The 17,159-nt window shown below is 43.4% G+C and overlaps 1 protein-coding gene across 13 annotated transcripts in view; it reads right to left on the minus strand.

Moving 5' to 3' along the window:
- LOC106569640 (muscleblind-like protein 1) overlaps nt 1-17,159 on the minus strand; it is a 117,580-nt gene that overhangs the window by 5,836 nt on the left and 94,585 nt on the right. For 6 of the 13 annotated variants that reach the window (XM_045694382.2, XM_082960993.1, XM_045694383.2 and 3 more), the window contains 10 exons: nt 16,268-16,438; nt 16,001-16,051; nt 15,558-15,764; nt 14,582-14,821; nt 13,395-13,448; nt 11,488-11,641; nt 8,240-8,275; nt 7,173-7,258; nt 6,639-6,683; nt 5,904-5,969 (listed from right to left, as the gene is read on the minus strand). In XM_045694382.2, coding sequence (XP_045550338.1) covers nt 5,913-5,969; nt 6,639-6,683; nt 7,173-7,258; nt 8,240-8,275; nt 11,488-11,641; nt 13,395-13,448; nt 14,582-14,821; nt 15,558-15,764; nt 16,001-16,051; nt 16,268-16,438 — 1,101 coding nt within the window. In that variant the 3' untranslated portion in view covers nt 5,904-5,912. The remainder of the gene's footprint in view (nt 1-5,903; nt 5,970-6,638; nt 6,684-7,172; nt 7,259-8,239; nt 8,276-11,487; nt 11,642-13,394; nt 13,449-14,581; nt 14,822-15,557; nt 15,765-16,000; nt 16,052-16,267; nt 16,439-17,159) is intronic. The other 7 variants (XM_045694386.2, XM_045694387.2, XM_045694389.2 and 4 more) reach the window with 7 other exon arrangements.

Raw genomic sequence — 17,159 nt, forward strand, 5'->3', positions numbered from 1 at the left:
TATATGCTGTCTCATCTTTGACGTTGATCAGGCCTACCGCAGGTAGCCTAGGGGTGGCAGATAGCCTAGTGGTTAGAGCAGGTAGCCCAGGGGCGGCAGATAGCCTAGTGGTTAGAGCAGGTAGCCCAGGGGCGGCAGGTAGACTAGTGGTTAGAGCAGGTAGCCTAGGGGCGGCAGGTAGCCCAGGGGCGGCAGGTAGCCCAGGGGCGGCAGGTAGCCTAGTGGTTAGAGTGTAGGGGCGGCAGGTAGCCTAGTGGTTAGAGCGTTGGGCCAGTAACCGAAAGGTTGCTAGATAGAATCCCCAAGCTGACAAGGTAACAATCTGTCGTTCTGCACCTGAACAAGGCAGTTAACCCACTGTTCCTAGGCCGTCATTGTAAATAAGAATGTGTTCTTAACTGACTTGCCTAGTAAAATAAAGATTAAATAGAAAATAAAAAATAACCACTGTTGTGTTGTCAGCAAACTTAGTGATGGTGTTGGAGTTGTGCCTGGCCATGCAGTCATTTGTGAACAGGGAGTACAGGAGGGGACTGAGCACGCAAACCTTAGGGGCCTCCATGTTGAGGATTAGCGTGGCAGATGTGTTGTTACCGTCAGGAAGTCCAAGATCCAGTTTCAGAAGGAGGTGTTTAGTCCCAGGGTCCTTAGCTTAGTGATGAGCTTTGAGGGCACTATGGTGTTGAACGCTGAGCTGTAGTCAATGAATAGCATTCTCACATAGGTGTTCCTTTTGTCCAGGTGAGAAAGGGCAGTGTGGAGTGCATCATCTGTGGATCTGTTGGGGCGGTATGCAAATTGGACTGGGTCTAGTTTTTATGGGATAATGGTGTTGATGGAGCCATGACCAGCCTTTCAAAGCACTTCATGGCTACAGACGTGAGTGCTACGGGTCGGTAGTCATTTAGGCAGGTTACCTTAGTGTTCTTGGGCACAGGGACTATGGTGGTCTGCTTGAAACATGTTGGTATTACAGACTCAGTCAGGGACAGGTTGAAAATGTCAGTGAAGACACTTGCCAGTTGGTCAGCGCATGCTCGGAGTACACATCCTGATAATCCGTCTGGCCCTGCGGCCTTGTGAATGTTGACCTGTTTAAAGGTCATACTCACATCGGCTACGGAGAACGTGATCACACAGGCTGTGCTTCCCTTTGTAGTCTGTAATAGTTTGCAAGCACTGCCACATCCTTATGAGTGTGGGAGCCGGTGTAGTATGATTCAATCTTAGTCCTGTATTGACGCTTGCCTGTTTGATGGTTCGTCGGAGGGCATAGCGGTATTTCTTATAAGCTTCTGGGTTAGAGTCCCGCTCCTTGAAAGCGGCAACTCTACCCTTTAGCTCAGTGCGGATGTTGCCTGTAATCCAGTGACTGAGGTGGTGTACTCCTCAATGCCATCGGAAGAATCACAGAACTTATTCCAGTCTGTGCTAGCAAAACAGTCCTGTAACTTAGCATCTGATCACTTCTTTATTGACCAAGTCACTGGTGCTTCCTACTTTAGTTTTTGCTTGTAAGCAGGAATCAGAATCAATACTGCTATTTGTAAGGTTAATTTTAAGTGAATGATGTGATTTTTTAACCTTTCCTGAACCTGTGACCAGAAACAAGCTACATAGGGGCAATACCTGAATAAATTATCTAGTGATTATGTCTCTTAGCAGCAAAATCTACAGAGCTGAAATTGTTGTATGCCCCATATATATAGCATTCTGTTGGTGGCAAGAATTTTGTATAATAATTAAAATTGAAAAACTAAAAGTCTTGAATCAAGTGTTGTTTTTTTGTACCAGTTCATAAACCATGTGCCATGGAATCGGTACTTCGAAAATCTCTTCCCATTTATTTTGCAACCTGTATGGCCCAGCTGTCAACATTTCTGTCCTCAAATGAAACTGGTATATTTTTCTATTTATGCCAATTCCTTTCAGCCAATTTGTATCTTTAATATATGGCAGACAAACAAGTTCCCTACCTTATCCCTTTTCCACTTGCCTCCTCCATTTTTGCGGTAATGCTGCAATTAGTTGGTTGTAAGTTTGGATTGAGCAGACATTCCCATATATTTTCGATAGCTGCACATGTGACAAAACGCCACCGTTTATATTCATAATATCATTGATAAATGTAATAAAATGTTTAAACATTTTTAGCCATAAATAATGTTTTTTTTATTAATCAGTATATTTGAGTTTAACCACAACATTTGTTGTAGTATTTGTTCTATCTTTTCCGGAGGATAAAACTGAAATTGTAACCAGCTTTGTATGTCTTGTTTAAGAAATTGAATTTGCAAAAAGGCAATTTTTTAACAAAGGATGAGCCATTCTTAATCTACTGGAGAAGCATTTTGGGTTTAAGTATAATTTATGTATGAGTGAAGCTTTTAGTGAGAGGTTTAAAGCTTTAATAGTTAATAATTTTTGCCCACCAAATTCATATACATTATATAAATAGGCACGTTTAATTTTGTCTGGCTTAGCATTCCAAATAAAAATAAATATTTTTTGCTCATATGATTTAAAAAACAAGTTGTCTGGAGTACGCCGCGCCATTAGTAAGTAAGTAAACTGTGGTAGGACCAAAGAGTTAATCAATGTGATATTTCCATAAATAGACAAGTATTTACCTCTCCATGGTTACAGAATCTTAGCTATTTTTGCAAACTTTCTATTGAAATTGATTGTGGTAAATTCATTTATATTTTTTGAGATGTGAATACCAAGTATGTCTACTTCTCCATCCGCCCATTTTATTGGTAAACTACAAGGTAGTGTAAACACTGTGTCTTTTAACGATCCAATACGTAATATGGTTCACTTGTCATAATTAGGTTTTGGTCCAGAGAGGCTAGAAAAGTGATCAAGATCTTCAATGATACTGTGCAGGGATCCAGATTACGGACATAAGAAAAAACTTGAGTCATCGGCATACATAGGGATCCAGATCGCGGACTTAAGAAAAAACTTAAGTAATCGGCATACTTTGACACTTTTGTTTTTATCCCCTGGATTTCTAACCCCTTGGTGTTCTTGTTGGATCTCATTTTAATAGCTAGCCCTTCAATGGCCATAATAAATAGATATGGAGACAACGGACATCCTTGTTTTATTCCTCTTAAAAGCTCAGTACTTTCTGAGAAGTAACCATTATTTACTATTTTAGATCTGGGGTTGCTGTACATAACTTTAACCCATTGTATACGATATTCACCAAAATGAAAGTAATCCAGGCATTTATATATAAATTCTAGTCGTACTTTATCAAACGCCTTTTAAAAATCTGTTAGGACAACCAGGCCTGGTATCTTTGATGTTTCATCATGTTCAATTGTTTCAAGTAATTGTCATATATTATCTCCATATAAATAACCTGTCTGATCAGGATAACCAATATCTGGTAAAAAAAACTTTTTTATTCTATGTGCTATGCATTTTGCCAGGATTTTCACATCACAACATTGAAGTGTAACAGGCCTCCAGTTTTTTAAATGGACTGAAACTTTATACTTACCACCTGGTTCCTGTTTTACTAGTAATGAAATGGTAGACTTTCAGGTACTTGTTGAGTACCTGAAAGTCTACAATTTTTATAGGAGTAATTAAAGCATGCTAACAATGGATATTTGAGTACATCAAAAAAGGTCTGATGTACCTCTACTGGTATACCATCAAGCCCTGGTGTTTTTCCAGACTGAAAAAAGTTCCTCTCCTGTAAGTTGGCCTTCACACAGGTCTTTCTGTACATTTGTTAATTTTATATTATTATTATTAGGAAATAAATCCTTACAGTTAACATCATTCAGTGGAAATGGCAGAGACTGAAAATAAAACATATGCTTAAAATATTTTGATTCCCCTTCCAAATATCATTTGGTGAATCATGGATGACTCCATCATTTGCAACAAGTTTCTAAAAATTAATGTTGAAAATTCAAGAAAAATATTGTGCATTTTTCACAATTTTCCATCCAATTTGCTTTATTTTTCTAATACATTACACTTAATCGTTCTTGAATAAGTTCCTCCATTTCTTTTTGTTTTTCCTCTAACATATTTTGTGCCTCTATAATACAGTTTATATTACCATCTACCTGCGCTGTTACTTCCTCTATTTCCTTTATTTGTCTAATCTCTTTTGACCTAAACTGCTTTTGTTTAAATGATGAGTATTGTATTGAATGGCCTTTAAAAGTACATTTAAAAGTGTCCCATACAATAAGGGGATCTAATGTACCTATGTTGTTCAGAAAAAAGTCAATTATTAATTATTTTGTCTTCGTTAAGAACAATTTGTCATCCAATAGGCTTTGATTAAATTTCCAATATCCCCGTCCACATGAAAATTCTGTAAGAGTTATATGGAGGCCAAGGAGATGAATACTTTTTATTACTTCTGATGCGAGCAAGAATGAGACCAGGAAGTAATCAAGACGGCTAGCTAATATCTTATTTAAATTAGTATTCAGACCCTTTGCTATGAGACTCGAAAATGCATCCTGCTCAGGTCCATCCTGTTTCCATTGATCGCCTTGAGATGTTTCTACAACTTAATTGGAGTCCACCTGTGGTAAATTCAATTGATCGGACATGACTTGGAAAGACACACACCTGTCTATATAAGGTCCCACAGTTGACAGTGCATGTCAGAGCAAAAACCAAGCCATAAGATCGAAGAACTTGTCTGTACTGTATAGCTCCAAGACAGGATTGTGTCGAGGCACAGATCTGGGGAAGGGTTCCAAAACATTTCTGCAGCGTTGAAAGGTTCCCAAGAACACAGTCGTCTCCATCATTCTTAAATGGAAGAAGTTTGGAACCACCAAGACTCTTCCTAGAGCTGGCAGCCCGGCCAAACTGAGCAATCAGGGGAGAAGGGCCTTGGTCAGGGAGGTGACCAAGAACCCGATGGTCACTCTGACAAAGCTCTAGAGTTCCTCTGTGGAGATGGGAGAACCTTCCAGAGGGACAACCATCTCTGCAGCACTCCACCAATCAGGCCTTTATGGTAGAGTGGCCAAACGGAAGCCACTCCTCAGTAAAAGACACACGACAGCCCGCTTGGAGTTTGCCAAAAGGCACCTAAAACGCTCAGATGATGAGAAACAAGATTCTCTGGTCTGATGAAACCAATATTGAACTCTTTGGCCTGAATGCCAATCGTCACATCTGGAGGAAATCTGGCAACATCCCTACGGTGAAGCATGGTGGTGGCAGCATCATGCTTTGGGGATGCTTTTCAACGGCAAGGACTGGGAGACTAGTCAGGATCGAGGGAAAGGCGAACGGAGCAAAGTACAAAGAGATCCTTGATGAAAACCTACTCCAGAGCGCTCAGGACCTCAGACTGTGGTGAAGGTTCACCTTCCAACAGGACAATGACCCTAAGTACACAGCCAAGACAACGCAGGAGTGGCTTCGGGACAAGTCTCTGAAAGTCATTGAGTGGCCCAGCCAGAGCCCGGATTTGAACCCAATCGAACATCTCTGGAGAGACCCGAAAATAGCTGTGCAGCGACGCTCCCCATCCAACCTGACAGAGCTTGAGAGGATCTACAGAGAAGAATGGGAGAAACTCTCCAAATATAGGTGTGCCAAGCTTGTAGTGTCAAACCCAAGAAGACTCGATGCTGTAATCGCTGCCATAGGTGCTTCAACAAATTACTGAGTAAAGGGTCTGAATACTTACGTTTAAAAAAAAAATGTACGTAACAAAATGTGGAAAAAGTCAAGGGGTTTGAATACTTTCCGAATGCACTGTATGTAGCGATTGCAGATTGCCCCTTTAAATGTATAAGCATGGAGAAAACTTCTGCCATAATTTGGCCAAATGCACTCAGATATTCTTGGTGGGGTTGGAAGGTAAACATACTGTAGAGAAACAGAGATGAATAGAAACTCACTGTTCTTGACTACATTTGAGTCAGATACTTGTGGTTACTCAGATGATCGGCAGAAATGATTGGAATCTGTGGATGGAGACAGAGCAGAGAAATCAAAAACACATCACACATCTTATGCACATCATCGGACCCCGATCAGCAGTTTTAAGCAAATCTCAGAGTTCATTACCCAAAAGGAGATGAAGATAGCAAGATAAGGCACAATGTGGTTACAACGTTACCTAGATAAAACCAAACATTTTATAGGATCACTGACACCTGATCAAGGAAGGGTTGGCGGGGCAGGTGTGAGGGGAAGGAAACTAAATGTCAGTCGGTAGTGAGGTAGCTACCCATGCAAAAAAAAATATGTTTGGGCACTACAAAAATTACCTGCAGGTAGTTAAGGATAAACAAATTTTCTTTGGGGATAAAAAAGTTGAATCTAATTTCTTTATCTTTTACAGCTTGTTGCACTCTCAGTATAGGTAAACATATTATTTTGACTATGTATTCCTTCCCTTGTCCTATTTGCCCACATACTGTGTACTTCTACAACTCAACTACTTGGCCTTGGAATGTTAATAGCAGAAAAATGTTGAATCCTCAGACACTGCAATAGCATTGACTGCATGCGGCAAAGCGATGCCCTACGTAAGCAGCCACAGAAGAACCAAATGGCACAGATAGCAACTGCTTCCAGCACCTGCTGTACAAAATACTTTACAAAAATAAGGAAAACTTCTTCATACATACCAATTGCATGTACTCATTGGTAGTCAACTTTGATAAGGAAGAGTCCTCAAAAATGAGAAAGGACAAACATCGAGGTTAAAATGATGTCAGACATAACGACAAACAGTAAATGTCTCCCCAGAATGACAAGTTAATAACATCTTTAACTTGTATTTATCAAGTACATTAAAAGTTGACCATTAACATCACATATGTACTGTTCTAACAACCAACACTATAAAGGTCCATCTAATAATGTTAAGTACTGGAAACAACCAGTGTAAGTCAACAAGAGGGAAACCCATCCCCTGAGAGAGAGAGAGAGAGAGAGAGAGAGAGAGAGAGAGAAAAGAGAGAGAGAGAGAGAGAAGAGAGAGAAAAGAGAGAGAGAGCGAGAGAGAGCGCGCGAGAGAGAGAGAGAGCGCGAGAGAGAGAGAGAGCGCACGAGAGAGAGCGAGAGAGAGAGAGAGCACGAGAGAGAGCGAGAGAGAGAGAGAGAGAGAGAGAGAGAGAGAGAGAGAGAGAGAGAGAGAGAGAGGCAGTAGAGGAGCAAACCTGATTGCCTGAGGTGGTTGCGAAGGGAACGCTTGTGGCAGATGTGGTGGCTGCAGATGCTGGCGTACCACCGTGCATCATGGGTACTTTTGTCAGAAGGGAAAATCATATAAGCAACAACACACAGAGGAGTGGAGTGTGGCCAATTGGCCACCAGGCAAATGTGAAGGACAGGTGGTGAGGAGGGGGTGGTGGGGCATTCCAATTCAATAACTCACTCCCTTTCTCTCTGAGGGGATTGGATAGATGTAAGCAATAGGAAGCAGACAACAAGAAGGTTAGGGAAGGCAGTTACTATATTGCCTGAACACTTCCAGTCCTTTCTAATCAATCTGATCTGAAGAGGAAAAGGACATGAGGGAGAAGAGAAGGGAGTGAGTTATCTGATTGGAATGCAGCCATGGGTGTAAAGGGTATAGGGGATTCAGTGTGGTACATTTGTGGTTGGCATATTGAGGTTATACCAGCCAAAAGATGATGTTGTCAACAGAGAGGCCAGAGAAGGGTCAAGGGTCAAGCAATCACAGCTTTAGGGTCCAAGGTGGATTTACAGTAACATGTTTGGTAGTACACCCAAAACAGAATACAACTTATCTCCAGTATTTACATTTATAGATATGACTAAATACAGTATCATTGACAAATGAAATGTGCAAATGAGTCAGTTATATGCCACAACCAACCCTGTGACTCCCAAGTCACCAACACCCATGATGAGATGATTTGAGAATTGATGAAGTCAAAGGCTATATATAGGGCTCAAATGTATCAAAGCAAAGGCAGATCCAACTACATGTTGATATGATCATACTAATGATTACTGATTCATTATTATTGATTAAACTATTAGCCAGATCCAAGATCTGTTTGTGCTGTCTTGACTAATCAATAATCATTGACTAAACAGCACAAACAGATTGGGAGTAATGCTAGAAAAATATCTGGGTTGGCTTCAGAAAGCTAAGGTGCCACCTTTTAGCTGTGTGATGGTTAGTTAGATTTTGATGGCGTGCGAGTCACTGGCGAGGCTGAAAGCTAATTGGTGAAGAAGGAATGCTGGAACCTACCAACACCGGTGGTGGGGGTCATGCAGAATATTGAGCCTGCTCAAATGCCCATCATGCAGTGCAACAGGAAGTGTGCAACAGGAAGTGGATTGGAAAAGGTGGGAGAGAAATCAAAACAGCCCATCACAAGATTCGTTAGAGTGAAGGAAGAGATCAGGAGAATAACATGAATAAATGAACTGGACAGCATTCAGTAACACAGTCAGTGGCCAGCAGTGGAAATACTGAGGAAAATGTGGAGTTGGATTTACTTTCTGAATTGACTGGAATTTAAATGTAATTGACCCCAACCCTGGTGCTGACCAATCTAGACCAAACTAGGTGATCAGGAGAATCAGGTTGAGAGTATACTGATCAGATCAGGCACTTTTGTCTGAGGTGTCATGGATATTCATTTGCAATCAACTGTGATAATAATAGTAGTAGCAATAAACAATCAATTAATAATCCTGGTAAAAGTGATAATCATAATAGTGACACATCACATACACACACGCTCAAGAAGCAAGAGAGAGAAGATGTTGCCAAACAGAAGCAGTAGTATTAATATGGAAGTAGGACATGCAGTATTCATATGGAAGCAGGACATGCAGTATTCATATGGAAGCAGGACATGCAGTATTCATATCTAAGCAGGACATGCAGTATTCATAAGGAAGCAGGACATATAGTATTAATATGGAAGCAGGACATGCAGTATTAATATGGAAGCAGGACATGCAGTATTCAAATGGAAGCAGGACATGCAGTATTCATATGGAAGCAGGACATGCAGTATTCATATCTAAGCAGGACATGCAGTATTCATAAGGAAGCAGGACATATAGTATTCATATGGAAGCAGGACATGCAGTATTCATATCTAAGCAGGACATGCAGTATTCATAAGGAAGCAGGACATATAGTATTCATATGGAAGCAGGACATGCAGTATTCATATGGAAGCAGGACATGCAGTATTCATGTGGAAGTAGGACATGCAGTTTTCATATGGAAGCAGGACATATAGTATTAATATGGAAGTAGGACATATAGTATTAATATGGAAGTAGGACATGCAGTATTCATATGGAAGCAGGACATGCAGTATTCATATGGAAGTAGGACATGCAGCATTCATATGGAAGCAGGACATATAGTATTCATATGGAAGCAGGACATGCAGTATTCATATGGAAGCAGGACATGCAGTATTAATGTGGAAGCAGGACATGCAGTATTCATATGGAAGCAGGACATACAGTATTAATGTGGAAGCAGGACATGCAGTATTCATAAGGAAGCAGGACATTTAGTATTAATATGGAAGCAGGACATATAGTATTCATATGGAAGCAGGACATGTAGTATTCATATGGAAGCAGGACATTCAGTAGTAATATGGAAGCAGGACATATAGTATTAATATGGAAGCAGGACATGTAGTATTCATATGGAAGCAGTACATGCAGTATTAATATGGAAGCAGGACATATAGTATTAATATGGAAGCAGGACATGTAGTTTAATATGGAAGCAGGACATGCAGTATTAATATGGAAGCAGGACATGCAGTATTAATATGGAAGCAGGACATGTAGTTTAATATGGAAGCAGGACATGCAGTATTAATATGGAAGCAGGACATGCAGTATTAATATGGAAGCAGGACATGCAGTATTAATATGGAAGCAGGACATTCAGTATGTTGCCAAACAGAAGCATTGGGTCAGAAAGAACAATCCAAACTTCCCTATGCCGTCTCCATCCAATCACATTCACACACAGCCCCCCAGACCACATTCACACACAGCCCCCCAGACCACATTCACACACAGCCCCCAGACCACATTCACACACAGCCCCCAGATCACATTCACACACAGCCCCCCAGATCACATTCACACACAGCCCCCCAGATCACATTCACACACAGCCCCCCAGATCACATTCACACACAGCCCCCCAGATCACATTCACACACAGCCCCCCAAATCACATTCACACACAGCCCCCCAGACCACATTCACACACAGCCCCCCAGATCACATTCACACACAGCCCCCCAGATCACATTCACACACAGCCCCCAGACCACATTCACACACAGCCCCCCAGATCACATTCACACACAGCCCCCCAGATCACATTCACACACAGCCCCCCAGATCACATTCACACACAGCCCCCCAGATCACATTCACACACAGCCCCCCAGATCACATTCACACACAGCCCCCCCAGTCCACATTCACACACAGCCCCCCAGATCACATTCACACACAACCCCCCAGATCACATTCACACACAGCCCCCCAGATCACATTCACACACAGCCCCCCAGACCACATTCACACACAGCCCCCCCAGACCACATTCACACACAGCCCCCAGACCACATTAACACACAGCCCCCCAGATCACATTCACACACAGCCCCCAGACCACATTCACACACAGCCCCCAGACCACATTCACACACAGCCCCAGACCACATTCACACACAGCCCCCAGATCACATTCACACACAGCCCCCAGACCACATTCACACACAGCCCCCAGATCACATTCACACACAGCCCTCCAGGACACATTCACACACAGCCCCCCAGATCACATTCACACACAGCCCCCCAAATCACATTCACACACAGCCCCCCAGACCACATTCACACACAGCCCCAGACCACATTCACACACAGCCCCCAGACCACATTCACACACAGCCCCCAGACCACATTCACACACAGCCCCCAGACCACATTCACACACAGCCCCCCAGACCACATTCACACACAGCCCCCCAGACCACATTCACACTGTCTCCATCTGTATTCTAACTGTATGGCTGAGCTATAACTACACACTGAGAAAAGAGGGTTCCTCAGGGGTTCTTTGGGAAGGGTGATGGTTCTAATAACTCTTTGAGCTCTTCAAATGGTTCTTTTAGTGATAATTAAAATGTAGGGGAGGCGGCTCATTAGAATACTTTGGGGAGTGGTTTGCTCACAGCTCTTTTTTTGTGCAACTGTGAGTGAGTATCATTCCAGCTGATCTAACCTGTACCCTGCATTGTTCTTCAAAAGGTTCTTTGTAGAATCTTTGAGATTGAGAAAGGTTATTTATAGAGCCAAAGAACCCTTATTTGGCACTATACAGAACCATTGTTTTTTAGTGTGTAGCTTTAATGTCCAGGCAGATCTACTCGCTCTAGTTCTATGTATGAAAGAGACCATATGAAAGCAGCGTGGGCGCCATGGGAGCCATACCTGAGGGGAGGAAGGCAGCCTGCTGCTGAAACTGCATGTTGGCTAGGGCCTGTTGGTACTGGAGCATGCCAGTGTTGAACATGGCAGAAGCCCCGTTAGCCTTCTCCAGGGCTGCCCGCTTGGGCATGGGAGGCATGACACTGTGGGGGATCCCCTGCCCACACCCAACGGAGGGAGGGAGGGAAAGAGGGAATGAGAGAGAGAGAGAGAGAGAGAGAGAGAGAGAGAGAGAGAAATAAAGAGAAGGAGAGACAGACATGAGAGAGTGAGAGAGGTGCGTGGTGGAGGTGTGTGTAAGAGCGAGAGAGAGAGAGGTGCGTGGGGGAGGTGTGAGAGAGAAAGAGAGAGAGAGAGAGAGAGAGGTGCGTGGGGGAGGTGTGAGAGAGAAAGAGAGAGAGAGAGAGAGAGAGAGAGAGAGAGAGAGAGGTGCGTGGGAGAGGTGTGAGAGAGAGGGTGTGTTGGAGGTAAAAACGGGAAAGAAAACAAAAAAGATAATTGTCGTTAAGTTAGAGGATAAAATAACATCACAACAACAACAATGTGTAACTGTGTGTAACACATTATCCTCAGCAAGCAAGCAGCAGTCTACACAACCACTTCACAAGCAAGAGCATGGTGCTAACTGGGGCTACATAGCAACTCTATAAAGCATTCATATCCATCATATAATCAGTTACTAAGCTTATTAAGGAGGATATACCGTATAAATACACCTAGGGCTGACTTAATGCAACTAAAGCAAGCATTGCTCTATTAATATAACAACACAGCTATAAGGAGGAAGAGAGAGGAAGCAGAGAGAGAGAGAGAGAGAGAGAGAGAGAGAGAGAGAGAGAGAGAGAGAGAGAGAGAGAGAGAGAGAGAGAGAGAGAGAGAGAGAGAGAGAGAGAGAGAGAGAGAGAGAGAGAGAGAGAGAGAGAGGGGCTGCACTGCTAACTCCATGATCAACTGTATTATGAGACGTTGTTATTAACTATCTAGGGTGGGGTCGCTACTATATGACTCTAATCCCATCCCACTCATTTAGACATGCACTAGGAACACATACATGCATACATACTGTACAAACATACATATATACAACTACTTACAATTGAACATTGAACATAAACTTGTGCCATGCCACCATTTAAATGTACTGTTAAAAGCTACACTCCCTAACTCTCTTCTTCTACTGTTAAAAGCTACACTCCCTAACTCTCTTCTTCTACTGTTAAAAGCTACACTCCCTAACTCTCTTTTCTACTGTTAAAAGCTACACTCCCTAACTCTCTTCTTCTACTGTTAAAAGCTACACTCCCTAACCCTCTTCTTCTACTGTTAAAAGCTACACTCCCTAACTCTCTTCTTCTACTGTTAAAAGCTACACTCCCTAACCCTCTTCTTCTACTGTTAAAAGCTACACTCCCTAACTCTCTTCTTCTACTGTTAAAAGCTACACTCCCTAACTCTCTTTTCTACTGTTAAAAGCTACACTCCCTAACTCTCTTCTTCTACTGTTAAAAGCTACACTCCCTAACCCTCTTCTTCTACTGTTAAAAGCTACACTCCCTAACTCTCTTCTTCTACTGTTAAAAGCTACACTCCCTAACTCTCTTCTTCTGCTTTTCACATAAGATATAGGTGATGAATTGATTGTGGCCCTTTGTACAGATTTCCATATCCAAATGTCCAATTGATGTTTGTTTGGGAGGTGGGTTTTTAATCGCAAACATGGTGGAGATGGTCAATTCAGTCCAAGCCGGGAAGGAAGCCACAATCAGTTTATCACAGGAAATAATGACACATATAGCAACAGGAGGAAAGATAACAAACAAGAACAAATTAAAGTAGCTATATCTGGGTTAAGACATTGCACTACGACAACAAAGCCACATGCCAAGCTAAAAGGTGAAAGGTCATAGTACCAGGTCAAAGGTTGCGTCGAGGGGTCGCTTCAGTGATTTGACAGCCGACTGAGTCTTAATTAGCAGGCAGCGAGCACATGATGGCAATGGGCCAATGGGGTTCAAGCGCATTAACATAAACCAGCAAGCAGAGGTGTATCATGGGGGCAGCAGTGCAGTTTGGGTAGGTGAGAAAAAACAAAACAAATAAAAAAACAAATCATTGGAATGCAGTATACAAGGGGATTACAGAACTAGAACATGCACAGTGTGTGGACACTACAGTACTACGGCTGACAAGTACAGTACAGTTCAATAAGGATCTAGCTAAGTCAAATACTGTGAAAGATGGAAACACAAACAAAATGGACTGTTCACTGTCATTACTTCAAAAACACTGGGCATTGAGCGATATGGTCACACTTTAAATAAACTATAACTTATGATGCCTTCATAAACCCTTTATAAGGCCTACATAAATGGCACAAAGCATTTATGAGCAAATGTTGTATTTTATGAAGGGTAATATTGGGTTCATACCACATCAGATGTAAAGACCTGTTATATCACCTTTATATAGCGTGACATTTGCTTATAGATTATTATAAATCTATGTAGGCCTTAGATTTACATGTACATATTTAAAGGGTTTAAGAGGCCTTTATTAAGCAAAATGAGCTACAGTTTGTTTAACGTGTGACCAGTAGGGTCATTCAATTATAAAATAGCAATATACTCTTTTACTGTACGTATCATAGTCATTGTCACATTACTATGATTATACACCACAACGCTTGTTATTGTTCCTCATACAAACAAAGCATGGCAAATACTAAGAACAACACACAAGTGTAACAGTGCTAGTTTAGCTGTGGATGTCCAACTAGAGAGGAAGGACCATTGTTATATTAGACTTAGACTGCAGTCAGATAAGCACATTGAATACATTGAATGTCAACAGGAAGCTGTGCAGGGGAAGACGTGTCCACTGACATAGTTACAGATACAATCAGTCAGTCCAGGTAAACTTCTGTTATTTTATCAGTTAATGCCACCAGCCAGAAGGGACATATGGTATAATAGAGAAGTTACCCGCAGACACAGATCTAGGATCAGTTTACCCTCCCCAATCCTAAGGCCCGTGTCTAGGGGCAGCTTCATCCTACTGAGTGTGTTAGCGAGAGGATCCAAGATGGCGGATTACTCACCATGGCTGCAGCGGCGGTGGCCTGGTTGACCTGGTGCTGGGCGGCCTTGATCTTGGCCTGCAGGTGGGCTGGAGGGTGGAAGTACTTGCACTTCTCCCTGGAGCAGCGGCCCTTGATGTAGTCCATACACACGGTGACCGTGTTGTCGTTGGTGTCTATCATGGTGCTGTCGGAGGGGTGGGAGAAGCGACAGTCGTTCTCCCCCCGGGAGCAGTTACCACGCTGGTACTCACGACACACCTGGTGAGGGGAGAGAGATATGAACATAACAGATCAGTTCCACTTTAACCTTCTGTCACAAGGGCTTCATAACACCGTCATAATCATGACATATCAGATGCCATAAACCAGGGGTGTCAAACTCAGTTACACAGACATGCAGAGAGCAGATGTTGAGCAGACATTGAGCAGGGTCATTGGTGTGTTGGACATGGCATTTGTAGGGCAGCAGAGGGCAGCATTTGTAGGGCAGCAGAGGGCAGCATTTGTAGGGCAGTAGAGGGCAGCATTTGTAGGGCAGTAGAGGGCAGCATTTGTAGGGCAGTAGAGGGCAGCATTTGTAGGGCAGTAGAGGGCAGCATTTGTAGGGCAGTAGAGGGCAGCATTTGTAGGGCAGAAGAGGGCAGCATTTGTAGGGCAGTAGAGGGCAGCATTTGTAGGGCAGTAGAGGGCAGCATTTGTAGGGCAGTAGAGGGCAGCATTTGTAGGGCAGTAGAGGGCAGCATTTGTAGGGCAGTAGAGGGCAGCATTTGTAGGGCAGCAGAGGGCAGCATTTGTAGGGCAGTAGAGGGCAGCATTTGTAGGGCAGCAGAAGGCAGCATTTGTAGGGCAGCAGAGGGCAGCAGAGGCTTTGTGTTAACACAGCATGTTGTGTTCTTGGGTCAGTACAGGGTTTCTGTGCTGCTGGAGCGGGGTATATGTGTGTGTGTGCGTGTGTGTCTGTCTGCGTGTCCATCCGTCCGTCTGTATCCCTCACCTCCAGTCGGTCTGTCCTCATGAGTTTCTGTGCGGCAGCGGCTGCAGCGTTGGGGACCTGTCCATGGTTGGGGTGGCCTGCCATGAGGACCTGTGGGCTAGGCATGATCTCTGGCTGCATCAGGCCGGGTGACACCGGACCCAGGTACGGGTTGAAAGCCGCAGCGCTGGCATTGGTGGCCAGGCCTGGCGCCATGGGGAACATAGGCTGTCGGGGGCAGAGAGAGACAAAGGTCAAAGGTGAGAAATTATACTTCCTGGTAGGTCAAATATTAAATGTACTGTGTTCAACAGTAAACTGACCCCCATATTCCCTATGTGATGCATTGCTTTAGGACTCTGCAAGCTCAGAAGCACTGCACTATATAGGGAATAGGGTGACATTTAAGACACAGACTACTGTAAGTGTTGTTGTCCTGTAATGTGGTGCTGCCAGGTAATTACTTGATGTAAGCTGAACCTGTTGCTGTCTTGGACCAGGTCATAGAGATTCACCTGGATTGGTAAAAGTTGAGGAAAATGAAGAGGGGTTTCAGGTCCTGGCATGCACTCACAGTTCACTTCCATTCTATTACACTCACGTGTATGTGTGCATACATGTGTGTGTGTGTGTTTGTGAGTGTGTGTGTGTGTTTGTGTGTTTGCGTGTGTGTGTGTGTGTGTGTAAGACATACATGTACTGTACATGAGTGTGTGTGTGTGTTGTCTCACCATAGGCTGAAGCTGTGTGCCGGGCATCATGGCGTTGGCCAGCTGCATCTGCTGGGCCAACATGGCCATGTTCTTCTGTTGGATCAGATTGTTCCTGCCGTTGATCTCCAGCTGGGTCTTCAGGTGACCAGGAGGGTGGAGGTACTTACAGTTCTCCCTGGAACAACGGCCCTGAGGAGGAGGGGACAGGAAGAGAGTAAATTAGGTGAAAGTTGACTCAGATTCAGACAACACTGGCATTACTTTGACAGTAAAACATGTACGACAACAACAGACAGAAGATAGATACCCATAATTCCATGATATCATTTCATTCCATATTTATACAACATTTATAATCTGCAGTATGAGATCATGTCCTGAGGTGACCTGCGGATTTGTTATGGTTCCCTCTACAAGTCAACATCCGAGACATGTCCTGAAAAAACACACACACACACACACACACACACACACACACACACACACACACACACACACACACACACACACACACACACACAGTCAGCTGACAACTGCTTGTGTGTGTGTGTGTGTGGTGTGTGTGTGTGTGTGTGTGTGTGTGTGTGTGTGTGTGTGTGTGTGTGTGTGTGTGTGTGTGTGGAGCTGTTTATAGCTGCACGCCCCTAACCCTGCTTCACCCTAGGTCTGGACTAAGCCTGACACTAATTGTTAAGGGCTCTCCTTTTCTGCTCTGCCCCGTGGGAGAAAAATGTGTGTCTGTGTGTCTGTGTCTGTGTGTCTGCATCTGTGTGTCTGTGTGTCTGTGTCTGTGTGTCTGTGTCTGTGTGTCTGTGTGGCTGCATCTGTGTGTCTGTGTGTCTGTGTGTCTGCATCTGTGTGTCTGTGTGTCTGTGTCTGCATCTGTGTGTCTGTGTCTGTGTCTGTGTGT

This window comes from Salmo salar, chromosome 14 (assembly GCF_965601325.2).
Source record: "Salmo salar chromosome 14, fSalSal1, whole genome shotgun sequence".
NCBI lineage: Eukaryota > Metazoa > Chordata > Actinopteri > Salmoniformes > Salmonidae > Salmo > Salmo salar.